The sequence below is a fragment of the Electrophorus electricus genome, chromosome 20, assembly GCF_013358815.1.
Source record: "Electrophorus electricus isolate fEleEle1 chromosome 20, fEleEle1.pri, whole genome shotgun sequence".
Classification (NCBI taxonomy): domain Eukaryota; kingdom Metazoa; phylum Chordata; class Actinopteri; order Gymnotiformes; family Gymnotidae; genus Electrophorus; species Electrophorus electricus.
Genome location: NC_049554.1, coordinates 1,365,001 through 1,392,500, shown reverse-complemented (window position 1 = coordinate 1,392,500; position 27,500 = coordinate 1,365,001). Strand labels below are relative to the sequence as shown.

General features: G+C 42.1%; 1 protein-coding gene across 4 annotated transcripts in view; it reads right to left on the bottom strand.

The window, feature by feature from the left end:
* The window catches only part of erc2 (ELKS/RAB6-interacting/CAST family member 2), a 58,542-nt gene that overhangs the window by 2,297 nt on the left and 28,745 nt on the right, over nt 1-27,500 (bottom strand). For 3 of the 4 annotated variants that reach the window (XM_035520499.1, XM_035520500.1, XM_035520498.1), the window contains 17 exons: nt 26,948-26,974; nt 22,078-22,515; nt 21,766-21,840; nt 19,474-19,629; nt 17,818-17,985; nt 16,682-16,849; nt 14,155-14,292; nt 12,257-12,397; nt 11,745-11,888; nt 10,092-10,127; nt 8,167-8,369; nt 4,372-4,383; nt 3,382-3,499; nt 2,883-3,043; nt 2,472-2,619; nt 721-1,263; nt 352-414 (listed from right to left, as the gene is read on the bottom strand). In XM_035520499.1, coding sequence (XP_035376392.1) covers nt 388-414; nt 721-1,263; nt 2,472-2,619; nt 2,883-3,043; nt 3,382-3,499; nt 4,372-4,383; nt 8,167-8,369; nt 10,092-10,127; nt 11,745-11,888; nt 12,257-12,397; nt 14,155-14,292; nt 16,682-16,849; nt 17,818-17,985; nt 19,474-19,629; nt 21,766-21,840; nt 22,078-22,515; nt 26,948-26,974 — 2,703 coding nt within the window. In that variant the 3' untranslated portion in view covers nt 352-387. The remainder of the gene's footprint in view (nt 1-351; nt 415-720; nt 1,264-2,471; nt 2,620-2,882; nt 3,044-3,381; nt 3,500-4,371; nt 4,384-8,166; nt 8,370-10,091; nt 10,128-11,744; nt 11,889-12,256; nt 12,398-14,154; nt 14,293-16,681; nt 16,850-17,817; nt 17,986-19,473; nt 19,630-21,765; nt 21,841-22,077; nt 22,516-26,947; nt 26,975-27,500) is intronic. The other variant, XM_035520501.1, reaches the window with a different exon arrangement.

Genomic DNA, 27,500 nt, shown 5'->3' with positions numbered 1-27,500 from the left:
ATAAAGCAAAAATATGGATGGACTGGGTGTCCCTGAGGCTGGTTGTCGAGGACTATCTAAACTCTGTTAAGAACAATTACAATATACTTCATAGGAAAACAAAGTCATTCCTCAGTCACTGCTATAAATAAAAGGTGAAGCAGTTAAAGGAATATCCTCCTGCATTGAAATTGTAGCTAAGAATGAATGAAAGGTAATAATGAACATTAGCATGACTCAAAAAAATAGTTCCCAACCAGCCCTCCTTCATTTGCAACAGCAATAGCATTTTAGCGGAAGTTTAAAGCGACACAGATAAAAGGCCTAGCAACATAGCCAGTGTTATTAATTAAACAAAAATGAGTATCTCACCCCATAAAAATCATCATAGCTTTGGTTTGGATATGGTTATGCCCAAATACCCTCCTCGTCATCCTGTGAACATCACACAGAGGCCCAGTGCCAGCAGAAAGTGAGCAGAATTAGATGAGACATGAATCAAAAGGTCAAATAGCAAAAATTTCAGATTGTCCCGAGTTACTTTACGAGAAATGTATAGGATCTAAAGAAATAGATGTTATATCTGATTTCCAGCCAATCAGCAATATTAATAACAACAATATTTAATGCAGGCCATATTAGAGGAAGAACGTAATTAGGCAGGCAGAGCATCACACAAGCAAAGAACTCGATTAGTGAAAGCTGCACGCAGGAAATGGAAAGAAAAGTCGTTGAACTCACTGGATCTGGGGATGGTCGGTGTCCAGGATGGGGGGGTCCGCGGGCGGGGCCACGATGGTGTGGAGGCGGGTGTCGGGGATGAGGGCCGTGAGGTCCAGCATGAGGGGGGTGGTGGGGGTGTTGTGGGTGTTGGGGGTGAGGTCCCTGCTGGGGTGGTGGCCCATGTGGGTGTTGTGGGTGTGGTGGGTGTTGCTGGGGAGGGGGACCTCCGTGCGGGTGTTGTGGGTGGGGCTGTTGGGGCCGGGCTGGGTGCTGATGGGGGCCAGGGGGCTGAGGGTGTTGGGGGTGTTGGGGGTACTGTGGCTGAGGTGCTTGCTGGGGGTGAGGGTGATGGGGAGGGGCTTGTGGGTGTTGCACGTGCGGGACGTGTGGGTATGGGGCCTGTTGTTGGGGCAGCTGGGCGTGGGGGTACAACGGCTGGGGCTGAGGTGGAGGCTGTGGGTGTGGATGAGGTGGTTGCGGTTGGATGTGGTGAGGGGGGCCATGTGAGTGGTAGTGATCATCTTCGTAGTTATCTGCTATTAGCTTCATTCTGTTCTGGGTCTGTCAGGATTTCGATAATAAGTGATAACTACACCAGTACATGCTTCAGTAACACAAAAGCTGTAAACAATTATCTAGAACAATAGTAATTATCTATAACAGCTTATAAACATAGTCATAAATGACAATACCAGCTACACAATAGAGACAGATAGTGCAGAAAATAATTTGGAGGAATTATAGCAAAAATATATTAATACCTTTTTAAACATCAATATTTGTGCACATGAAAATTTTAACATGCAAGCTCAAATTTTCACTCATACTCTCATATACTCTACATAAATATTACCATCAGCATTCATCCAGTGCTATGTATGTTTGTGAATGCTGTCATCAGTGTGAGAGTGATTGTAAAAGCTGATATTTGTCTGTAAAGCATCCTTGAGTCTGAGAAAGACACCATATAAACGTAAATAATAATAATAGTAATAATAATGCTGTTTGGGTGTGTTAATCGAGTATTTCCATATTCTGTGTGTGAGCGCTATGTGAAGGTTTAGGAGTATGGTTTGTGTGTGCCGTGCTAGTGTGTACGTATGAGTGCTGTGTGTTAATTATGTGAGTGCTTCTGATTGCTGTGTGTGCTATGTGAGTGTTTCTGAGAGATGTTTTTGTGTGTTGTGTAAGTGTGAGTACTGTGAGTGTCACGGGACGCTCCCCCCCACGAGTCACGTGGTAAGGCCTGCCGTGTGCAGGGGGTTCACCAATGTTTGTCCGCCTGTTAGTGTCTGAAGTTGTATGTTTGTATTCAGGTTAGTGTCTAGCTGTTGTATATGTTTGTCTAGGCTATGTTAATCGTTTACACACGTGTCTTTATTTTCGCCATAACTGTTACGTGTGGGTGCCACCATTGTCCAAATGTTTGTGTCATTAAATGTTTCACCACATCGAGAGAGTCTGTGCTTCCTGCTCCACATCATGCGGCACTTGGGCAACGTTACAGTGAGAGTACTGTGCCGGTGTGCGAGTGCATTGTACTTGTATTGCACGTGTTTTTCCGAGTAGTGTGTGTGTGTGTGTGTGTGTGTGTGTGTGTGTTCCAGGTGTGCGAGTGTTTCTGACTGCTGTGTCTATTGTGTTATTGCTAGTGAGTGTTGTTTTTCTTCAGTGCTGTCTCTGAGTGTGTTTTGTGTGAGTGCTGCTTAAGTGTGAGTGAGTGCTGTGAGCAAGCACCGCACAAGTGTTTTACGTGTTTCTGTACTTACTTGCTGCTTGAGTTGCTGCATCAGCCGGTCCTTCTCACGCTTCAATGACATCACTTCCTCCTGTGTCTTCTTCTTATTGGAGGAGGAGAGCTCCAGTAGGGCAATATTAGCATCTTTCTCACTGATGGCAGCCAGCAGTGCCTGCTGCCTGAAAGGACACAATAAACCAGCCGTGCTGTGGTGCGTATGTGGCCACCACCATTTTTACCAGCATGAAAGGTTAGATAATTACAGGGTGGCAAGGGGTCCAGCACACCTACTAATCTTGCTAATTAACAGGTGCGTTCAAGCAGGGAAATCATAAAGCTATGCAAGACTCTTGCCCCCCAGGACCAGAATTCGACACCCGTGAGAGATGTATGAGATACGCACTGGAACAGACTGAAGTATGGAAAAGAAAGCAGGTCTCACTTCATCTCCAGAATCTCCTCCAGCTGCTTGCGCCTTTCCTGCCCGAGGCTGGTCAGGTGGCCGTCCCTCTCGGCCAAGGACTGCTGCGTGGAAGACAGACGCTGCTTGGTGGCCTCCAGCTCCTGTCGCGTCTTCTCCAGCACGTTCATCAGTTCCTCCATCTGAGTCAGTGCAGCAGAAAGAGAGCGAGAGAAGCAGAGAGAAAGAGAGATGGACCCCAGGATATAAGAGAGAAAGCATTAGAGGGAGAGAGAGTTAAATACAAAACTGCGAAGTGTTTGAGGTACACAGGCACCAAACGCATATAGCCAAACACACAGACTACAAAGTGAACACATGGAATACTACAGTACTGCAAAGGGGTAGTTCTCTCTCATTCAACCCATTACTGCATGATCAGGTTAACATCTGCATGTCTTGACAGTGCTTCAGAATGGTTGGTTCTTTTTAAGCGGAGGAGGGTTAAACATCACACGGAAGGCTGCACGCGCGCGCAGACCTTGGGAATGTCCATGGGAATGTCCTTTCGAGGGTCTTGAAGGATGCCACTGCCCTTTTTCTCTCCCTGCTGGCCGAGCTTGATGTCGGGACCCTTTTTGTTTTGATCTTTGCCTTGCCTGTGAAATGGACAAGGCAGGATGATCAGGGAGCTCTGCAGACACACAAACAAACTGTCCACTCTTGTCACAGTATTCTTTTTTAGTGCACTTCATCCTGGTAATAAGTAAACGAGCAATTTATTTATTGTGCATGAGTAATTAAGCAGTAACAATGAAACAGGTCAGGTGAAATGTTCAGCGTGACAATAACTACACTAATGACACTTGTTAATATATGAGTTTGGCAAAAACAAATGAACCTTTGTGTGAAGCCTAGAAGCTCATCCTGATATTTGTCCATATCAGCCTTTTTTTGTATTCAGCCATTATGACTGAATAATTAAAATATTAGAAATCTCTTTAGAAATCAAATTGCTTAGAGAAACCCTTGATATGAATTTGTGTCTGTCTGTTTGGTAACACCTCTTCTAATCGATACTAATTTATGAGAAAAGAGTCATTACACAAAAACAGGGAGGTGACCGATGGCAAACATGATTACATTCAAGATGAGTCATTAGGCTATTTAATTGGTGGTGGAGCCGGAATGAAACGGGACATATAGTATTGGAAAACACATAACCAACCTACAATAGGAAACAAAAATCAACTACTCCGGATTTAGATAATGGTCCTCACAGGTTAATCACAAGTGACAGACTATCCTGCAGGTTTGGTCATTGCCCAGAGATTAAGAAGGGAGAGGAGAGGAGAAGAGAGGAGAGGAGAGAGGGAGCAGAGAAGAGGAAAGGAGAGAGGAGAGCAGAGGAGAGGAGAGGAGAGGAGAGAGGGAGCAGAGGAGAGGAGAGGAGAGGAGAGGAGAGGAGAGGAGAGGAGAGGAGAGGAGAGGAGAGGAGAGCGCAGGCGTGACCAGCTCAGTCCCCACTTACCTAGGAGCAAGGCTTCAGGAAATTAGGAAGAGGAGCAGAGCATAGAGGAAGGCGAGAGGGGGACAATGAGGAGAAATCACAGACAAGCCAACAAGAGACAAGATGAGAGGGCAGAGAGGTGAACAGAAATTGTTAGGATTCTGTGAAAGGGGGAAAATATCACCAGAAGGACAGCTGGAGAAAATGGAGTGGAAGAGACAGTAAGAAGTTCAAACGTGGTCCAGAGCAACTTAATGCAGGATGCTGCTTCTTAGTCTCACATCGTCATCATTATCATCATCACCATGAGGAAGATGCCACTGAGTTTGGCCCCACACAGCCTGAGAGTGCCAACATGCGACTAAGTCAGCCCAGGGCAGAGAGAGCAAGGGTGCTAGGGAACAAGGGTGCTAGGGAACAAGGGCATGACGATTCAAATAGACCAAACCCACATGACAGTACTTGGCATACACAAACTGTGGTTAGGTCGATGAGAGAGGCCCTGCCTATAGAACCAGCTCATTCTGACAGCAGTCTGGGGCCTGCCATGATTGCACACCACTACCTCAGTCATGTAAAGGAATAGTTCACCCCCAAATGCTCACATACACAGCAAAAATCCCTAGCCTTGGATTAACACATACAGTGTCTATATGAGGCAAGAGGAATGCTTTAAGAGTTACTTGAATGCTGTAAGTATCGATTTAGCACAGGGTTTTTGCTGTGTGGCTAACAATAAACGCAAGATAAAGGCACGTCTTAAGTTGCAAAATGCTAACTGTGCCCCATTCATTTTTAATTCACTGTTAGCAACATTAGCCATTTGGGTCATGTATTCTTTTATCTCTGCAGACAGAGGTGAGGAGCTAAAGGAAGGAGCCATTCAGTGCAGAGTGAGAGGAAGGTGTAAAGAAAAGTGCAGAGAGGTTTTAAAGGGGAACGGATGATTGGATCATGGTTCCAGTGGGAAGGGTAAAAGGTGGGATCAGTGGGGTTAGTTGGTATGTGGAGTGGAAAAAGGGATGCAGATGAGCATGGGTGTTATGGAATCATGAGAATTCTTGAATTCATACATCAACAACAGCCAACATAAGGCAGACGATTATGTGTGTGTGTGTGTGTGTGTGTGTGTGTGTGTGTGTGTGTGTGTGTGTGTGTGTGTGTGCGTGCGTGCGCGTGTGTGTGTGTGTGTGGGCGCGTATGCGTGCATCAGAAAAAGCAAGGCTTTTTAAGACACAGCAAGATTCCAGTACCCAATGCATTTGAGACTGGTATTGCTTTTAAATTTTAAATTTACAGTGTCACATACAATTATATGAAATGGTATCACTTTTAAATATAAAAATAAATACTACATCACTAAAGCAGTGATCACATTCATATTCAGACCAGTGTCACAGATGAGTAAAATGGTCACTGAAAAAACCTGATCTCTTTTAATCTTGGTGTGTCTTAGTAATTATAACAGCACATTATAAGTCTAAACCGATAGAAAGACCCTGCATGGAAACCGAGGGATCGCATGCTGATAAAGAGACTATATCTGTACAGACATACGGAGAAACCTCATGAAAAAAACTATGACATGCAGAACACACAGCATACTCCACACTATGTGAAAGAAGTAAATAAAAACAACATGCATATTACCAAAATACAGGCTGTTCAATTATAATGTCCACACCGCAAAACAAAAGATCACAAGAAACACACACACAGTTATCACACCACACTGTTTAAATACGCAAGAAGTACTACAATTTGGGAGCATGTTTATTTGACATATTTATGCTATAAATTTCTGTGGATAAGTAACAGCCTGTCTGGCTTATGGAAGACTGCCAGCAAAGGCTGCATGATGCAGGAATAAGCACAACCACACGCACACACACATGCACACACACACAAACACACACACAAACACACATTTTGCGGCACTCATAGAAAGGCAGGCAGTCAGACAGATGGACAGGCATGCAAGCAGCAAGACGGCAATACAAGCAGAGAGATAAACACAAACAGGCAGAGAGACAGACAGGTGACAGATAGTGACGGGCGGACATGCAGGCAGGCAGCCGAGCCGTGACGCAGGGCAGAGCACTCACTTTCCCAGGAAGTCCCATACCATGCCCCCAATCTGCTGGGGCGCAGAGGACACCGAGGGGGCCAGGTCAGCAGGAGCTCTGCCCCCAGGGAGGGGCTTGTGGCGGGGTACTGGGGCAGGGGGGCTGAGGAAGGATGGAGTGGGTGGAATTATTTTTGGAGATGATGGTTGTGGTGCGGCAGGGTAGATTGCAGCAAAGTGAGTGGATGGAGAGTTGAGAAAAGACGTGTGAGAGAGAGACAGTGAAGAGGAGAAGAGAAAAGAGGTTTAAAGAAAAGAGTATATTGTATGGTGGAAAATAGTGGAAGAGGGGCAGTCATATGTAAAAGGTTGAGGATGAAAGCATGAAAGAGAGAGAGAGACAGAGAGAGAGGGGGAAATGAAAGAAACAATATACAGAAGACATATATTGTAAATTGGAGTAAGGTAAGACAGGGATAGACATTTAACACCCCAATAAGGAGAAACCAAAAGCAAAGCAAGTAAAGGAAGAGGATGAAAAAAAATGTACAGACAGAAGTCAAAGGATTTTGTTAGGCAAAAATGAGAGTAAAAGGGAAAAGGTAGGAAGAAGGAATAGACAGAGAGAAGGGAGAGAGGGCCAGCTAGCGGAAAAAAGCAGAAACAAAGAGTTAATCCAAAACGCTACCTCTAGAAGCTCAGACAGGGCAACACAGAAGAGCAGTGAGAAGCAGGGACAACACTCCGCTTGTGAGGAGACCTCCCACTCACTGTGACACTACTACAGCTCAGTGCATCGCTGTTTACACACTCATTTGGGAATTCACTAAGGCTACTCACATAGCGCCTCTGGGACTGGTGTTGAACTTCAACAAGAGAGGATGCATTTGCAAAGTAAGGTGACATGACAGCACAATACAGCAATTACAAAACAACAAAACACCAGAAAAAGAAGGCAGCAAACGACGCAAAAGAACCAGGCACCCACAATAATATGATCAGAGAATTTACCAGTAGAAAAGCAGAGTAAAGACTTACGGAATCACCCATCCACCTCAGTATCAGAGTCAACAAGATGGATTTACGGGTTAGTTGGCTAGTCTGAGGTTTTAATTTATGTCTGCCGTCAAGACCTTTTTAAGTTCTACAATTTTGCTGAACAATTATTCCAGCTTTATAGTAGTAACCCATTCATTACCCAACTTGGGCTTCAGTTCAGCCCCAGTGATCACCCTTATGTCATGCATCATTACTCTCATTAACCTCAAAACCCCCAGTAAAACCTAGTTTATTGAGCTCTTGTCTCTATTGAGTAGACCTGAGATAAATATTCTAAATAAAATCAGAAAAGTCACAATAGTTGTTTTCCATAAATAATGTAATGTATCCATCCATCTTTAGGATACACATGCACAAACACACTTATGCAATGCAAGTGCACGAAACGAGTGCTAAAATGATTAAAATTCAATAGCACGACCATCATTATGAGGCCAAAATCACCTCTTACCTCTTGACATTGCCTTCATCAAAGACAGCCCCAGACTATAAGTGAATAAACTCAAACTCAAATGGCTTCTGGAAACAATAGCTTTAGAGTTGTCCGAGTTTAAATTATTCGGTAACTTCAAAGTAATACATGCCACACCCACACTAATCACACAAATGTTTTGTTAGGGCAACTCAAATCCAAAGACCCATTCAAGTGAACTACAATAACTTGATGTACTGTAAAGAAGAGGTGACTCCACCTTTCTAGCTCCGCGATCTTCTTGTCCTTGTCGTTCTTCTCGGTTTCCACCTCGCGGAGAATCTCCAGAAGCCTCTCCACCTCTGCCTGGGCCTTGCCTGACTCCTCCTTAAAGAAGGACACCTCCTTCTCCAGGAGCTTCACCCGCTCCATGTAGTCAGGGTTTGCCCGAGAGCCCTGCTGGACCTCCACCTCATGGGCTTTCTGCGCCGTCGCCACAAACATGGGTCACCACCCGTGTTATAGGGTCAGGAAGCAGGCAGACAGAGGAGAAATGATGACAGTGTAACACTAATAAAGGGGCATTTGGTGACAGGCTGGGATGAATGTCTCTGACCCTGCTCCTGGAGAGCTAGTCTCCACCAATCTAACACACCTTCTGCGGTTAAAGAAGGTCTTCAGCAGCAGCTGAAGACTACAGCAAGGTGAGTATGATTGAGGTTTCAGTTGAGCTTTATGCATGTGCTTTGTAAAGCAAATCTGTATTCTTTATTTCCCTTTGTGGAATTTTGCTCCCCCTACAGTTGTTCCCACTCGGCTTTCCGAGTCCACCTATCTATGGCCTGTCTCAACATAACAGCCGACCTGGGAGGGAGAGGACTATCACTTCTGACTGTAAGCTTTGAAGCTACAGTAGCTGTCACTATGACAACAACACAGGTATGTGTCTACATAAGGGCAGCTCTCCAGAGACCCAGGGTTGGAGATATCCCAACCAGAGTTTGAAAGCTTAAAAAGCTTCCAAAGTAATTTCTCAGTAAGTTAGAGAGAGAGAAGAAGGTTGATACTTTTGGTTTAGTTGTAGACATAATAAAAACCTAAATGCTGAACAGGCTGACATTTATGTATTTGCTTTATAAAGTTCATGTTTACAAAGGTCACAAAAGCCTTCTTTGATCAGAATTATTGACTCAGTTACTGCATTTAATCTGATGATAAATTAAAGCACAAAAGTAGTTATGAGAGTGACACCAAAGAGTGAAAGACATCAAGCACACTCACAGAGGACAAAGGACACAGATCACAAAGCATTAGATGGCACAACAACACACTCAAAAATATATTATTTAAAACCCACATACAGATGTTCTCAAATAGCCACTGTATGACAAATTTCCAGATATACAACAGTAACATGGCTGGATGCCAAACCACAAACAAACAAACAACCAAATACAAGGCCATGCAGACACACCACTCCATCGTTCAGAAGGAACATCCTTGCAATGCTTTTGTTTACAAACAGCCAGAGAGATGAGCAGTAGTCTCTGGAGGTTCGCTTAATAGGCCACGCTTTCAGCACCATATTTCTGGCATGAGGAGTCTTTTGGGAGGGGCACAGTGTTGGTGTGTTATGCCGTTCGCGTTGTGTAAAAGCGCCATATTGCGATTTACGAGCTCTCAGCGTGCGCTGTAAAGCATGATGCGCGACTCGCTGGACACATGGCTGTGTTGTCACTGAAGATCAGTCAATGACCATTACTGCACACTCTGAACTGGGGATTTGCTGCTTTTAAATTGACTTTAGAACTATGAGAGCAAAACACACAACTGAGTAAATTAACCCGGCTTAATATACGAGCAGAGATCAACCTGAGCAAAATACATTGGTCAGGTAAACTGTTAAAGATTGTGTCTGCCAGTAAAAACTAGCATTCCTATATTCACACCTTCCATACAAAAGCTATCATGGAATTGTAGGAAAAGAATCACAGGATGGGAATACTAATTGGGTTCAGTATTCTAGAACTTAGTGGACTGACATCTATAAAGTTCTAAGTTCTAGAATCATTATGTGACTGAACGATAAGTTTCATAAAATATAATGTGTGGTTGAGTGTGTGGTGGTGTATGTGTATTCTGTGTGTGTCTGTGGATTTCCTCATGCCTTCAACAAAGTGTGTTTGAATCCTTAGAAAGACTTACAGGGTTGTTCATCTGATTGAACAGCTGCTCAGCTTGCTGCATTGCATAGGAGGACATTTGAGGAGATGAGGACGAGGATGACGACAGAAGATGAAGGGGGAAACAAAGAAACTGTTAGCTTTAGCATTATCCCTACTGATTGCTCCAGGTACAAGCTGCCCTTCGCACTGGTCCAAGGCCAGCCCCCTTATCCAAACCCTAACCTGAATCTTTATAAGAAAGACAGCAAAACTGGTCAGAGATCAGAGCAGGTGAGCTTCTTCTGGCAGTGCCATGTTTCCAAGCATCACATAGTCCATCACTTGCAGACAGACATTTCATGCTAATTATCATCGGATGGAGTGGAGAAGGAAGGATGTAGAGCAGACTTCAGTCCCAGAGGGCCACAGCACTGCAGGGTTTAGTGTTAAACCCGAGTTTTAACTCTTCAGCCCAATACCAAGCACTTGGGGATTTCAGGAGCTCTTTATCTTGCACAGCCTAAGCCTTCCAGATACCAAGTTTGGCACCTTTGATATAGGCTCTGCCCTGCTAGACACTGGCATCACGGCAACCCCGAGCACAGCTGCCTTGAAGCTGTCAGAAATGCCAGGGTGACAGCCAAGTTGACACAAGCACAATTCTGCAAGTCCAAGGATAATCGCCATCCATTGTCACTGCTTGTACAGCCCACATATTCAACATCCAACAAACCAGAGGCCAGCCTGTGAGTGGTCAGTGGGGAGTCTGGAACATTCTAGAATTGGCTTATCAGTTCTTATTCTGGAACTTTCCAAAGGCAACAGGCAATGTTGGAATTAGATTTAGAATACTGATACTTCATGGCTTGGTGTGGTTTGGGCTTTACAATTCAAGCAGAAGTGAGTGGGTGGTGTAGGAGTATTTGACACAACATACACAACACAGCTGCATTGTTCACAATGCTACACTAGTTCTGTGCAGAGCTTTGACGTGTTTTGTCGTGAAGACATATTAAGAGAAAGTCACTTGTTGCTTGGTGCAAAAACATTTCTAAAAGCAGGCCAAAACACAACACTGTTTGTGTAATGAGTAATATCCACAGTCATTGTGTACACTTTCCCAATGGAAAAGAAACAAAAAATTAATTTCCAATAGATTAATACATTGCAAACCACAAATTCACCCTGCACATCCAACTATCCGATATTTCCAGGATTCCAAACTGCTGACTGGCTGGTTCTTAGTAATTACATTTAATGGCTGTTTTTCAAAATGCATACTTCTATGCACTTGCATATTAATAAAGAACACTGTTTTCCATAACTCTCAAGAACCTCTCAATGAATGCATAGTTAAGTATGAAGCATTTGAGATTTGAATTAACAATTTAAAAGGACACCATAAAAATACACTCTCCTTGTTAGAATGCAGTCACGTGTTTTGAAAAAATAGCCAAATATGACCACTAGACTTGCAGTCATTTAATCTCTAAATATTTTACTACTTCATACATTCATACCAAAAAACTCGTTCATTTACCTGGAATTCACCTTTTTTCAACAAGTATTTTGTTGCTAAATGATTCTATTTAATCATTGATGCTCTTTGACAATTTCTTTTTGAATTCAGAGTTGTTGGTTATTATGACCTCTAGAGTCAGTAGTGCTTATGGACTGAAAGGTACAGGCGTACCTTCTGCAAGCTGAGTCTCCAGCTTACTGCACTCCTTCCTTTCTTCTGCTCGATGGCGATTTCCAGCGACTTGAGCTTGGAGTCTTTCTTGAGGCCAGAGGAGGCCAGGGAAGACGCATGCTCTTTCAGATCTATCAGACTCGACTATAGAGCGATCGAGACAAAGCGAGACAGAGATAGAGAGACAGGCACAGAGAGAGAGAGCAAGACAGAGACAGATAGGACACTGGTACAAAAGCATTAGTGTTGACAATGTAACAAACACACATGGACATACAAACACAGGCACACACACACACACACACACACACACACACACACACACACACACACACAAGCAGTCAGACATACAGACACCCACAGACATAGCCAAGGACAGAAGCACACAGAGATGCATACGGACACACACACTCGGACAAAAATGGAACTTTTATGGAACTTGCATACCCACACACTATGGCGTAAAATGTTTTATCTACGTAAGCTGTGTGCGCACACACACAAACACTTACCTCCTTCTCGGTTAACTCCACCTGCAGAGTGCTAACCTTCTCCTTGAGATCTTTGTTCTCTTTCTTGTAAGCATCCATTTCCTCCATCCTCTCCCTGTCCTCTCTCTCTCTCTGCTCCTTCAGACGCTCAATGATGCGCTCCTGACACACGCGCACACCCACAAGATACACATTCACATTCAACGGCTCCTCTGGGAAGTCTTTCAGCGGCAGGCGCTGTGTGGAACCACCCCCGGCTTTCATTCGGCTCCAGATTGACCAGCTGTCTTAAACTGGCAGTTTTATAAATAAACTGGATCCTTCCTCTCTCTTACATGCCATCTAAACATAAAGCATTTCTTGGGAAGTCACACATTTAACTACTCTCATCAAGAGTTGCAGTTTTGCAGATTCTTATGCTCTTGGCAGAAAACATACAGTACGGGGATATAAAGGATTTTTTAGGGTCAAGTACCTCAAAAGGAAACACCCAATGAGGCAAGAACACTGATTTTCAGTCAATTCTAGATGGTTTTATGCACACTGTTCACCTATTTTATATGCATTACACTGTTTTGGTTATTTTGTGTTATTTTTATATCTCAGAGTGACTCAGAGTGAGTGCAGAGTGATTCACAATGCTGCTAACAAAGTTTTTCCCACTGGTGTTTACTGATAATATTGGCTGATATATTCCTATACAGAAAAAAACACACTCCCATAGTTATTGAAACAGTGCCTTGGCATATGATTGTCAGTTTTTCAAATTTCCGTTCATGTAATATAAACAGCAACAGCAACCCTCAAAAACATAAATAAAGTGTTAAGCAAAGTTAAAATAAAGCACGTCACTTATAAAAGTGAACAACAAATTTAAAAAAAACAGATAAAATATCTGATCTCGAGGGGAATGTGTGACTAAATGAATAAGAACAACTCAGAAATTAAAGCAAAGAAGCAAAGAGAGCAAGTTTTATGAGTTATGAAGTTTCACTTCACAATCCCCAAAAAATCTCTGAAATTTAACTTTAATTTTTAAATTTCATATTGATGCAATTAAAACTTTTTTTCATTTAATTAATACACTGCCTGGCCAAAAAAAAAGTCACCACCTGGATTTAACTAAGCAAATAGGTAAGAGCCTCCCATTGGATAATTACTGCATGGGTGATTATGTTTCAGCTGGTTATTTAACCTGAACTGATGCAGTGAGTAGCTTCTCATTTGTTAAACAACCATGTCGTGGAAAAGATGTTAATCTGTTTCAGAAGGGTCAAATTATTGGCATGCATCAAGCAGAGAAAACCTCTAAGGAGATTGCTGAAACTACTAAAATCGGGTTAAGAACTGTCCAGCTGACTACCTGAATATACTGAGCGACCAAGTTATTCCGTCTCAGAATGCCTGACAGAATATATTCCAAATCGTGCATTGAGATCATCATGTGCTAAATGTTCCCAGGAGGAAGCACAGCAAAACTGAAGTTATCTGTTTCTATGCACCAAAAATGAGTTTTATTATCATTTTCATTCCATGTTAACGTTTATTGCATTATCTTTCTATTTTTCCCTTTTATTAAGCTTTCATTTGTGGAGTACTGTTTTACAGGACAGCTGCAACATAAACAGATAATGTTTAGGTTTAAAGTTTAAGTGCTTTATTAGTGGGATTTCCACCAATATTGATAACCTGGGAGAACTATAATATCAGGAAATCTTATTGTCCAAACAATACATATCCTATTAATGAGTAATTCCTGCTGTTGTTCACACAGTAATTTGCTGCTGATGCCAATTCTCAGGTTTTTGCTGTGTAAATCATCCAGATACTTGCAGAATATTTACTACCACTACTTAATGATCTCCACTGCTTCTTGTAGAGCTTATAGGTGCTATTTTTCCCTGTAGGAAGCAGCTCACCTTCTCGGACAGAGCCTCCTCCAGAGTGGCGAGAGCAGTGTCTGTGTTGCTGGAGTCAGTCTGCAGAGACTTCACTCTGTCCTTGAGGTTGCCCAGCTGCTTATCCTTGTCCCGTAGCTGCTCCTGCAGGTTCTCAATCTGGGAGAGAGAGGGATAGAAAGATGAGGGGAACGACACAGAGAGACAGAGGGGTAGGGAGAAAGATATCCCACTTCCTTTAATCAATTTTTACTACTAAGAATGTTCTATCTAAAATCTTGAATTTGATGCCTAAGTATTTTTAATAGGATTTAATGTTATGTTTTTAAAACCATAATACAATACAGCAATGTAAGTAGCGTTAAGCTGATGTAACAGAACCTAGTTTTGTTACAGCTCATTCATGTACCATATCAGTCATAAATTATGAATTGTATTTTTTTTGTTGTTGTTGTTGCTGAGTGCTTGCACATGCATTTTAAACATAACATATGAACACCAATTCTCAGGGTCAGTAAGTTACATTTCTAAGAGGTACCTTTTCTCATAAGTACTGATCCTAAACCATTCTACGTACCCGGAGAGCCTTTATGTACACCTGCTCTAGCCTGCTCTAGATGTGGAGTCCTCTACGGCACAACACCATGTCACTGTACCGCTGTTTCCTTCTGTTACTGTACTGAATAACATTGGGTAAATAAGAGGGTTTATTGTTACACTGTACACCAGTTTAACATCCATTAGAGTCGGCTAGTGGTATGGATGTTAAACTGCAGAGCTCTAGGGACCAGAGGCAGTAGGGCTGTATTTATGTTAAATACCTAGATGATAATATGAATATGACTATGGCTTTACACTTGATGTCTGAAGTGATGGTTAAATATACTGTATTTTATAACAAATGCATTTGGAAAATGTACTTTCCAAAATATTTTAGTTAGCATGAGTGAAGTGTGTTAATTTACAAGAAATTAAAAATAAATAACTTCAATAATGTTCAATAAATGTTGAATAACGTTAACAGAATTCAGTGGTGAATAAATGTAAAAAATGTTGGCACATATGCCAGCAGTCTGCTTATTTCTAGCAATCATGTGTAAATGGAACTGCACAGTTCCAAATTTGTTATTAACAACCAAGCACAATAGAAGTAAGTTGCAAAACATGCATTATATAAGTGACCTGTGATTGTCGAGTTTTGTAGAAATGTAATATTTATTAATGGTCTACATTAATTTAATATAATATTTATAGTATTTATTGCTATTTTATTGTCAGTTTTTTTATTCAATTTGCAGAGCCGATTCTTTTGAAATGTCCAATAAAAAATAATTGATTTGACCTATTCTGCTGATTAATTTTACCCACCTGGAAGCAGGAATTGATTCTGTTCATTGAACAGTTCAAATGTATCGTCTCAGGAAAATGAATCAAAACATAAAGCACTGAAATGTGAGTTTAGTCTTCTCCGTCACCCATTTAATTATACATAACAGGGCATGGCGATATCAAGCCACAGATTTAAGCCACAGATTTAAAATTTGGTAGTGTGTACATATGACTATTTACAAACATATCAATGGTCTAGTTAAAACAATAATATAATTGAAATGTACACTTTTTAAGAATGCAAAAAGTAGCCCAGCAACTACCAGATGTAACCTGTGTCTGAAGCAGTGAAGACAGATGCGTTTATTCACAGTGAGTGCCTTCCTCATTTTGGCCGAGCTGTCTGTTGTAACACGGACTTGTTGCTCCTTGGATAAGTGCCGTGCTGCTAACGCTTCCTTCTGTCTTTTTACACTCATTTCTACTCTTAATTTTCCCACATTTATTTGCTTTTATTGCTGAGGCTGTAACAGAGAGGCAGTGAGGAGCTAAATGGAAGATGGGAGGGAGGCATAAAGAAAGAGTGACCGAGCGACAGAGCGGGGAGAAGAGGGAGCAAGAGGGAGCAAAGGAGACATAAATATACGAGTCGGGTGGACGCGAGAGAGCTAGAGAGAGAGAGAGAAAAGAAGATGGAGATGTAACGAAAGTGAAGCGGAGAGAGAAGAGGATCGGGGTGCGGCAGACGTACAGACAGCCTGCGAGACAGAGTGTGAGATGAGACGGAAGAAGGGAAGAGGGGCTGGATAGTGACACTGCTCATGTATTTATAGCACTGGCAGCATCTACTGAAGCAGAAATACATTCCAGTCTGTGCTCAGCCAGACCCATCAGCCTTGAGCCCACAAGCATGGAAGCCACCCGAAACACCCGAACCAACGACAAAAAAATGACGTCAGGCTATCAAAACATCACACAGTCAAAGCCATCACAAGCAGCATTGTTTGTAATTTCATTAATGGATTAATATGCTTCTATTTTATTTAGTATTTTTCAATGTTGTACTTCATACTGCTTTTACTGGTAAGCATTCCTGCATCTATGATACAAAGGTTCTCATATCAAAAAGGATCATAGCCATTTTGCCATTACACATCTTTGACCTTTGACCCTTGATCCCCAGGTGACTTTGGACCCACAGTCCCCCGGTATGACTTACTTTTTTCTGCAGGACGTTGATCTTCCGCTCCTTGACCTCCAGCATGTCCTTCATGTCGCGGATCTCCCCCGCGAGGGTCCCCTTCTCCTCAGTCAGATCCTGGAGCTGCTTGCTCTTCTTGTTTAGGAAGGACTCTTTCTCCTCCAGACGCAGACGCAGCGCATCCACCTTCAGCCAGCAGGGGGCAGAGTGAACATGCTGACCCTGGCTCAGCTTCTTCATGCATATAACACAGGTATCCCATCTTCCTAATAGCTACACTAATTAAGACATGACAGTGCATCTCGACCAGCAGCCCAGGTTCCAGCAGTTCAACAGGAAGTATTGTAGTGTATGAGTTTCATCTACTTAGAACAAGTAGGGCCCAAGATGATCCTAAATAAAGCGGGTACACAGCAAGAACCCCAGGGTTGACTTAACACCTACAGCATTCATTTGTGTCTAGCCAGACATAGATAAAAGCTGTAATTGTTAATTCAGCACTGGGTTTTTTTGCTGTGTGGAAACACAACAAACGGCAATACAATCCAGTCAGGCTAGCTGACGAAAGGCGGGTCAGCGTCAGGGAAGGGACTTCTAAAAACCCGCTGTAGAAGATGTACACCGATGGCCTGTAACTGACTCCAACTGATAAATTACATCCTTTACACTTTCTCTGAAGTAGAAAGAAGTTGCTGGCACAGCATCCTGAAGCGTTTGTTCTAACTGAACCTCCACAGGTTGCTGGAACTGAGGTGAACTTCCTTAGATCCAGTGAGATTCTTTAACCTGGTTCCCACATAGTTGCCTAAGGGAACAGTTCTGAAGCTCGCAGCAGTACAGCAACTTCTGCATTCCAATCTGGTGAGTTCAGAGCTCCAAGTCACAGATGCCTCATGGGAAACGTGAGCAAGGCTGCACATAACTGAATTGTGGGAGACAATTTGTGTGCAAAGGGCCTAGAGTAGCATGTGCGGCAGCACAGCTGTGGAGTGTGAACTTGGGAACGCAATAAGCCCCGAATTAAGCATAAGTACATAGCACGTCTGTTTGTGTGCGCACGTACCTGTGTGATTGTACGTGTGCATGTGCGCCTGCATGTCTTTGTGTGTGTATGTGTGTGTGTGTGTGTGCACGTTTGAATGTGGGTGTGTAACCTCTGTCTGTAGGATAGCAGCACGCTGCTCCTTCGCAGTGAGGGACTCTTTGAGCACTTCAATGTGCTGTTTGCAGTCAGAGTTCTGGTTGTTTAGAGTTTCTAGTTTCGTCTGCAGTGCCAACAGCTCCGACTCCTTTTTAGAGAGCTCCTGCTTCAACTGATCAATCTGAAAGAGGGAGAGAGAGGAGTAGAGGGATTAAAAAGAAAGAGGGATTGTCAGAAGGAAAGAGAGAAGAAGACAAAGAGAAAAAAAAGAAAGAAAGACAAAGCAGGAGGGAACAGAGAAGACAAAGAACAAGACAAAAACAGATGGAACAACATAGAAGACATAAACGAGAAGTTCAATTAAATTTCATTTATATAGTGCTTTTAAATAGACATTCAAAGCAGCTTTACACAAACAGGTTCTAGAAGTCGTCTGAACACAACAGAAATTAAGATGGACAAAACGTGCAGGCAAAATGTTTCTATCGTGTCTATCACAGAGATGGTAAGATCTGCTCTCATTAAACATGCGATGCCAACGTCAGCCTTTGCTCTCACTAGTCACCATGCGCCACAGCCATCTATGATTGATGAACAGGGTTCTAAACATGCAGTAAAAATAAATCCTGCAAAATGACTGCAAAATGAATCCATGCATGTAAACATAGATGGAGCAGCAGGAATGTTCCACACACATAAGGACATGGATAAGGACATGCAAATGAAACAATTACATAGTGTTGAGGAGGCAAGTTTTATGGAGAATCAGGTTTTATTCAGATCTACACATGGCAGGTGGCTGGACAGAATACACTGAAAAAACAAATCCAGTGGTAAAGAACTGCAACAGAAAATCATGGAGTCTAAGCTACAACATCTATTGAAGACCTCAGGAGCAAAGAAAAGATGACACAGCTATGCAGGAAGTCAGGCAGTCAGGCAGAAACGTTCATTTTGAAAACAAACAGACAGAGAGTGAGACACAGAGATGGAGAGAGACTACTGGAAAGCCAAACTGTATGAGTAACGTGGCAGACTAAAGGAGATATGGACAGATGCATTGCATTTTGCTGACTGTCGAAGCGCAATAACTAAACCCCATGCAGCGTTTGGCACACCTCCACGCAGACTCTGATTCGCTGCTGCTACTGAGCCTGTTCAGGCTGCCAATCATCTGCGTTTAAAACAACAGTGTCAGCACTTTCCGCCGGCTCACAGCACGGTCACTGTTGAGCCTGGACCAGCATGCTTTGCTTTGGAATTATCAGTATTTTTAGACTTCCAGAATGGATCGGAGAGTGGGGTCCACTACTGTACATCTCCCAGGTTTCCAAGAAGCACAGGATAGATACCCATGTTAGTGGCAATTTCAAATGTGTACAACAGCAAAAAGATGAAATTTGCAGAAAACTGGTTGTAGCTAAACTGTGACATCATGCACAGTGTTGGCTCATCTGAGGAATATTGTTCTTAATCATTTGGTCTTTTCTAAAGGTCCCTTAACAACAAAATAATCAGGACATCACACTACACTCTGTAGAAGACTGCTAAGGCATATGCAAATAGAATCCCAGGCAAACACGTGTGAAAAGCCATATAATAACACAGCGTTCATGCTTTTCAGATGGATAGCCACCCATAGTGTTAGCATTTGGCAAAGCATCCTCACCTTGGTCTTCATGAACTTGGAGTGGTTTTTGTAGACCTCCATCTGTTTAATCTCCTCCTCACGATCCTCTGTGCTCAGCAGGCCATTGGCCTTCAGCATCTGGATCTCGTCTTCCAGGTCTCGGATGTTTCGCTCCAGGGACGCAATCTTGGTGTCCTGGACAAACAGTTTGGAGGAAAAATGAGCCACGCTAATTTCCATCCTGCTACACCCATGTGCTAGCTTTTTTTCTCTTGTCTTTTTTTCCTTGCCTGCACCCACAGACAATTTAAGCCATGAGAGAACGGATCGCCTGCACAGAGAGAGAGCGAGAGAGCGAGAGAGAGAGAGAAAACAAAGCGCTGGGTGTTGAGCAGGAGAAAGAGGAACTGCAGCATCGCAGTGCAAGTGTAGCCAAGGCAGAATCCTCCTCCTCTCATGCTAATGGATTAGCATCTAATCACCATTTAGTAGCTCTGAGCACATATCCACTTCCCCAGCGGCTACAGGGCAGAAGGACCACAGCAGAGTGGTACAGAACAGTGCAGAGAGTTCGCTCTCCCATCTCCCATCTATCTCTCTCTCTCTCTCTCTCTCTCTCTCTCTCTCCCACTGCGTGTGTGTATGTTCATGTGTGCGTGTATCTGCTTGTAGGCTGCAAAACCACGAATGTAGGGTTAGCTTCTAAACTTTTTAAAAAGACAATACACGATTAACCACGGCCTGTGTCACATTCCTACAATAGACTCTGAACCCCACCCCCCTGTTCCCTTCTCATTCACTCTTTCTTGATCTCACTACATTCACAGACTTCAAGAATGAGAATTTTTCACAAAAACCTGCACTGAAACCTGTTCTATAGCTTGTGCCACCCACACTTAAGCGCATTATGCTGTAGTTACAACTATGGTTGTATAGTTTATATTTCCTTAAGCATTCCATTTAGTAAATAAGCAATTTATGTATGCAACTTCTGTTTCTGACAAACTCAGAACAACAAATAAATATTCTATATCAGGGAGGATAAAAAGATCTAGACTATACCCTATTATTCTATATCAGGGAGGATAAAAAGATCTAGACTATACCCTATTATTCTATATCAGGGAGGATAAAAAGATCTAGACTATACCCTATTATTCTATATCAGGGAGGATAAAAGATCTAGACTATACCCTATTATTCTATATCAGGGAGGATAAAAGATCTAGACTATACCCTATTATTCTATATCAGGGAGGATAAAAAGATCTAGACTATACCCTATTATTCTATATCAGGGAGGATAAAAGATCTAGACTATACCCTATTATTCCAGCGATCTGCAATCGTCTTCCCTTCCTTGTCTCTCTCGCTCTCTTCATATGGCTGCATTAGTGTTATGGCTGCTTTACTGCTGTAAACAACCCCCTCTTGTTCCCATAGTAACAGCATCAGAAGTCAATGCTTGCCCAATGGGAACCATTGCACCATGGGAACCAATGCTCATCTGGTTCGAAGTTGGTTCTAGCACACCTAGCTGTCTGCAGTCCAGTGTCTGCATGAGGGAGTAGGAGAGGAGTCATTATTGGCTGGTTTGGATGTTCTTCAGGTCTCGGTTGAAGAATGGTGCTGATCTACAAGTCGTGTATAGGCTGTTGTCTGGAGAAGAGTCAAAGGACACAGAGAGTACAATCTACCACCCTATCTGGGTATCATGTGGGTAAGTGGAAGTCTCTGGTGTTAATCTAGGGAGTCCTATGAGGTCCAAAGGTGTATACATGTGTGTGTGTGGGGGGGGGGACCTGCATGAGGTCATTCTTTATTTTTAGAGGCATGTGTAATGGCTCTACTGGTGGTGAAATGGCAGCCCAGAGCATCTAAGAACAAAAACAGTCATATCACACATGCACACAAACATGCATGCGCGCGCACACACACACACACACACACACACACACACACACACATACAATCTCTTTCACTGTCATGCACAAACTCACACATGCATATACTCTCACACATACACACAGGCACTTGCACACACTATGCTTTTTCATCTAAACTTGTAATCACATTTCCTCCTGTTTCCTCATTATTTACATGTTTGCATGCGTTTCATCCTGTTTCCTCATTATTTCATAGTTGTTTTCTCTGTGTTTCCTGGAAGCTTTACTTTAAGTACAGTCAGGTATATTGAACTATAGTGAAATATAATTAAATATAATTACTATGAGAATTTTTCTTCAATCTGGCAGGCATTTGCTCTGTCCTGATTTGCAGTGTGATGTGTTACAACAATAAGTATTATACCTACGGCAATCAAACTCTTACCTTCATCTCTATAATAGTCTGCAGGGCTTTAGTCTTGCTCGGGTCCTGATGCAGCTGGTTTCTTCGATGAAGCTCCTGAAACCAAAGTTTAAGCCATGAGATACTCTTCAGTTTTGCATTCATGTTTCATTGCCTTTTCTTTGTATATTTTAGCCCTTTGTAATGTGCCTTTAAGCTTATTGAAAGAACAAATTGAAATCAAATGCATCATTATCTTCATTCATATTCATTTTATTATCATTATTATGACTTTACTACTATATGCATCTTTACAACAGGTGCATGGCCTGACCCATGTCCAGGTGAGCATACCTCTCTCAGGTGGATATTCTCCTTCTCCTTCTGGTCCAGGATGACCTCCAAGTGGCCAAGCTGGGCCTCAGCCTCGGCGATACGCCTCGCCCTCTCCTGCTCTTCCTCCTCGGATGCCCTCCCTGCCACCGGGGGGAGCCCTTTGCTCTGCAACATTTCCAGGAGCTTCTTGATGGACTCATCCCTGGCCCCCAGCGTCTGCTTTTGCGTCTCAATCCTCAGCTCCATCTCCTCCAGCGTCTTCCTCAGGAGGAAGAGCTCCTTGGCCTGCCGGTCATGCTCAGCCTGTAGCCGGCGGAAGTTCTCCTCTGTGAGTTCAATGGTGGCAAAGTGGTCAGCCCCAGATGCCCGCGAGCTGCTCTCCTGCTGCAGCAGGTGGTTGAGGTCGCGCTGGGTACGCAGCTCATCCTGCAGGGCCTGGATGGTCATCTGAAGGTGCTGTGGCATGGAGAGCCGGCATTAACTTGTCTGGCATTAGGACTGCACGCTAACCACAGGGGGAGGCAGGCAGCGCCTGAACTCCATCCAAGGTTTGAGAGACACAAGAGACCCACCCCATCAGAATTTAAAGGTTACCTCCAAGGTCGTTCTGTGAGATTTGTGCTAAATTGGTTCATTTACGGGGCAATATGAAAGGTTTATATTTGGCAATATTTAACATCCATGTGTTATGTATTTCTCATGTATATTTACTCTGTTATATGAAGAACAAAACACAGCAGCCATAAGAAAACAATATAAGACATGCATGTTTAGATAACTTGTCCAGACATTTTATGTTTGGATTATATTTGTTACTTAGCTCATGAAATTCCTCTAGGACTGGTTGCTGATTATTAATAATAAATATACTAATAGTAATGCAAGATACTTGGCTGTTGGGTCTTCAGAGGGGCACACCACTGACTAGAACATTTTTTTTTGCTTTCATTAATGTTAACAGACAAAGAAAACTGTGTCTATAACTGAGAGAGGGAAAAAAGCATGAATTGTAAGGTCAGGCAAGAATCCACTGCTGTGGACTCTCTTGGGAATACTGGATAAATGACCATTTAAATACAATTAAAGAATAGACCTGTGCTAGATCTACTAATGAGACGATGGGCTTTTATTGTCTGCTCTATGTGGCACAATTAGTGCCTTAGGCAGAATCACTGAATATAGGGGATGGGTGTATTGGAGTAAACTGGAGCAGATGAAGCCAGTCACTTTCAGCTTAAGTAACGTACACCGTTACATTTTCTCAGCATGTTTTTTCAGAGCACTACATTTTTCTGTGTCTTTTCAGATATCCTAGAGATCACTCCTTTAGTCTGACATTGCAATTTATCTAGAACACTCCACTTTGTACTTTGTCTGCTCATCTAGATAAATGAATTCCTCTAGCTTATCTAAATCAATTTTTCCCTTAAATGTTTTTTCCAGGTTTATCAGGATTGTTTCACTTCTCTCTGCTTTTGCTCGGTTTCTGGCATGCCATAACTGGATCCCAGATTCCAATCTAAAAACAGTGAAATTTGTGGAGGTTTTGGGGAAAGGTCGATATAGGAATTAGTTTCAATGCATCATGGGAAAAGAGTCTGAGGTGGGGGTGAAAAGGTTAGTGTATGAGAAGAATGAGGGAGCAGGTGTGTGGGAAGAGTCTAGGCAAATGCATAATCCGATTGCTCAGACTGAGCTGGGCCTGCAAAAGCACCAGCTCACAACAGAGATACCAAAGACTGAATGAGCGAGCAGGAGGGAGCCATAAGCTGACAAGAAAACAAGACGCTTGGCACCCAGATGTCAGGACACGGATGCAGTGGAGTCAGTAAAGAAGGTCTTGAGCCACTTCAGAAGTTCACAGATGCCTTGTATGCTGAACTCTAGTTTAGCATTTCATACCTTAAGCCAGTACTCTATCTCTTCAATAAAACCATTCTTGCTCAGGAAGAGAATAACACTCAACTGGCCAGGGTCATGAAAACAACCATTCTAACCATCCTTGAAGAAAAGTACTCAGGTCCTGGCACAACTGACCTACTAGATATGGCTTCTTTCTTGATCACAACTTCAAAAGTACGTACATAAAGAATGAAAATGTGGATGACATCAAAGCTAGAGCAATAGAAGAGATCACTGCTAACAGAGCAACACTGGCACTTCACCAGCTCCTCCAAGGGTACCAGTAGCTGCATCTGAGGGTAAAAAAAGGCTAGCTTTTTCAACACGCAGGGCAGCAGCTGCATAGCTGAGAGCAGAGCAACTCGCCCAGATAAGGAGACTATTCAAGTGGAGCTAAGAAGCAAACCTGCAAGCTGTTGAGGCAGTGGGAGCTCAGTGGTTAAGGTATCTGACCTGTAATTGAAAGGTTGTCAGTTCAAGCCCCACTGCTGCCTAGTTACCTATGTTGGGCCCCTGAACAAGGCCCTTAACCCTCAATTGCTCAAAGCTTGTATTCAGCCATGATTGTAAGTTGCTGTGGATAAAAGTGTCAGTTAGATGCTGCAAATGTAAATGGAGGTTGATGGTGACACCAACCCTTTGAAGTGGAGGCAATACCACCAAGCAAATGTTCTTCATGTAGCAAAGCTAGCCAGGATGTAGCTGTTTATTCCTGCCAGTGAGAACACTGTCACCTGCAACAGGTCTGCACTGTGGACAGACTGGTTTTCCTTGAACAAAATTTGTCATGTTAACAAGACATTTCAATTACCAAAACCTGTACTGGTAATGTTCATATTTTTACTGTATATACAAATTATGTACCAAGATGTTGGCATCAAAATGTAAAATATATTATTATATAATATATTATTGCAAAATATATTATTACTTACTTAAATGTTTACTTTTCTAATGGAAAAACAAGAATAATATAGTTCCTTTGAATTCTCAAATACTTTACCTTGAAGTATAATACTAATGCACATTTGGAATGTTTTATTTGTTAAATGCAGAACCAAGGGAATTAACAGCGATTTTAATACTTGAATACTCTGTCTTGAAAGAAAACATTGTGAATTAATACTGAGATTGTTTCTTAATTGTGCAATAGAAGGTTTGAGAAATATCTCTTTGAATACATAAACAATTAGTATTTTATATCAGTTTATAGTGTTTGTAGAACTACCTTAAAATATTTTCTTTTAAAAATAAAGCAATGTTAAAGGCGTATCTATATATTTTAATTTCTATATTTATGGCATTTGAACAATAAGAATTGTCTACAGAATAAGCCACTACATAGTATATAGGCCCTGTCATGCAAAAAAAACAAAAAAAACGTGATATATGTGATATACCGTGAAACTATCAGAATCTTAAAAAACACCCTCAAAAAATATTTGTTCATACCACACAACACTACGTCATACATGTTTTAATTATCCTTTTAACTATGAACCATGCATTTCAAAAATGTTAAGATTTAAACTAGCATCTCTTTTACAATTAAGAGATATATTTGTTCACTATAGTAGGCCACAACCTCTCCAACTGATGTCTTACCCTGGCAGGTTAAAGAAGCCTTTGATATCCTATGATGTCCTGCAACTATAATGGATGTCTTCCCACTGCTACGGTTCCTGCACATTTTAAACATGCAGTGGTCCCCACTAAAAAAATTTATTTCAATCTGAAAACCCTGTGTAACTATTGGGCCATTTCCAAACCGTCTTGTTTATTTAAATTCTAGAAAAGGTGATTTTTAATCCACTTGTGTGGCATTCTTAAACAAGAACTGACTTTCTGCATCTTTTCAATCTGGCTTTACATTACTACATAGTACAGAAACTGTTCTCGTAAAAGTGACCAGTGATTTGTTTCTTGCTGATGATTCTGGCAATTGGTCTGTTTGCGTTTTGCTAGATTTTGAGACAGTGGACCATGCTATACTCACTTAAGATCTTGACTAATGTGTTGGTGTGAAGGGTACAGCACTTGATTAGTTTATTTCATATCTCAGAAATAGTTCCTTTTCTATTAACACTGAAAACCAATTTTCTTCTTCACTATGAGTTCCGGAATCCACCAGGGGTCCATTATAGGGATGGTATTATTTTCTAAATACATGTTACTGCTGGATCCAATTATATGTAAATCTGACATCTCTTTTCATTGCTCTGCTGATGACATGCAGTTGTATCTTCCCTTGAGGCCTGGTGATCAGCTCCCTGAGGAAGCTCTATGAGTGTATCATGGACATTAAAAAGTGGACGTACGTGGATGTACAATAATTGTAATTGGCCTTGTATCTTGGAATCAGCCAGTATATCTCTTACACACTTGCAAGTTGCTCCGAATTCATCGTCTCCCTCAGAAGCCAGTCTTCTCATGAGTGCTAATAACAGGGATCATATTGCCCCGATTCTAGCATCTCTTCACTGGCTTCCTGTATAGCACATCAGACAATATAAAATCTTATTGATTGTTTTAAATCTCTGAATGGATGGGCCCCTTCTTGTATTGCAGATATGCTTGGGCAATACTCTGCTTCATGATCTCTAATATCCTCCACACAACTGCTGCTAAGTGTTCCCTGATCCTGTACTTTTTCAACTACAGTGCCAGTCTGATCTTACAATAATTTAAAATGTACACCTTTTTAAATCCAAGCGTAAAGCATACTTTTATTCTCTGGCTTTTGAGAACAGATAAATGCATTATATCTGTGAATATTGTAAGTAATTTGTATGATCCTTATGTAGAGAGGTGGGCAATGGGTAGGAGGAATATTTATGCAACTTATGCACATCACTTTGGTCAACATTGTGTTTTTAAATGTGGTATACATAAAATTAAACTTGAATACACACATGCACACACACACACACACAAACACATGCGCACTCATGCACACAGGGCAGCGGTTGTGAGCACAGCAACAGACCTTTGTCCTGCGGGCGTCCAGTAGGTGCTGAGAAGTGATGGAGATGGTGTGGAGAACACAGCATTAGATCACAGCACAACAAACCGACACACGCAACAATCAACACAAAGACACACGCAACAATCAACACAAGACGCAGACACAAAACAATCAGAATGACAAGCATGACTTAGGGCTGCACAACATATCAGCAAATCTTCATATTGTGATTGTATGGCTTCATGCTGCAAATATGAAGCACTGGAAAAGTTAATTAAAATACTCATTTGCATATTAGAGCTCTCCTTGAAATCACTGTGGCACAGGCTGGTTGCCATTGATTGCCGTATTGATTAAGAAATAATATATTGTGCAACCTTACATCATTCACTGACTTACCGTGGAGTAATGTAGCAAATTCCACACATACAAAAGAATACACCCAGTCACATATGCACAAATATAGATACGAAATAGTAGAAAGATCGTGTCATTTGTAACAGAAATCCTTTTTGGAAAGAGACAAAACACTTCTGATCTCTGTGTCTACTGATTGTTTTAATAGATTGTTTTA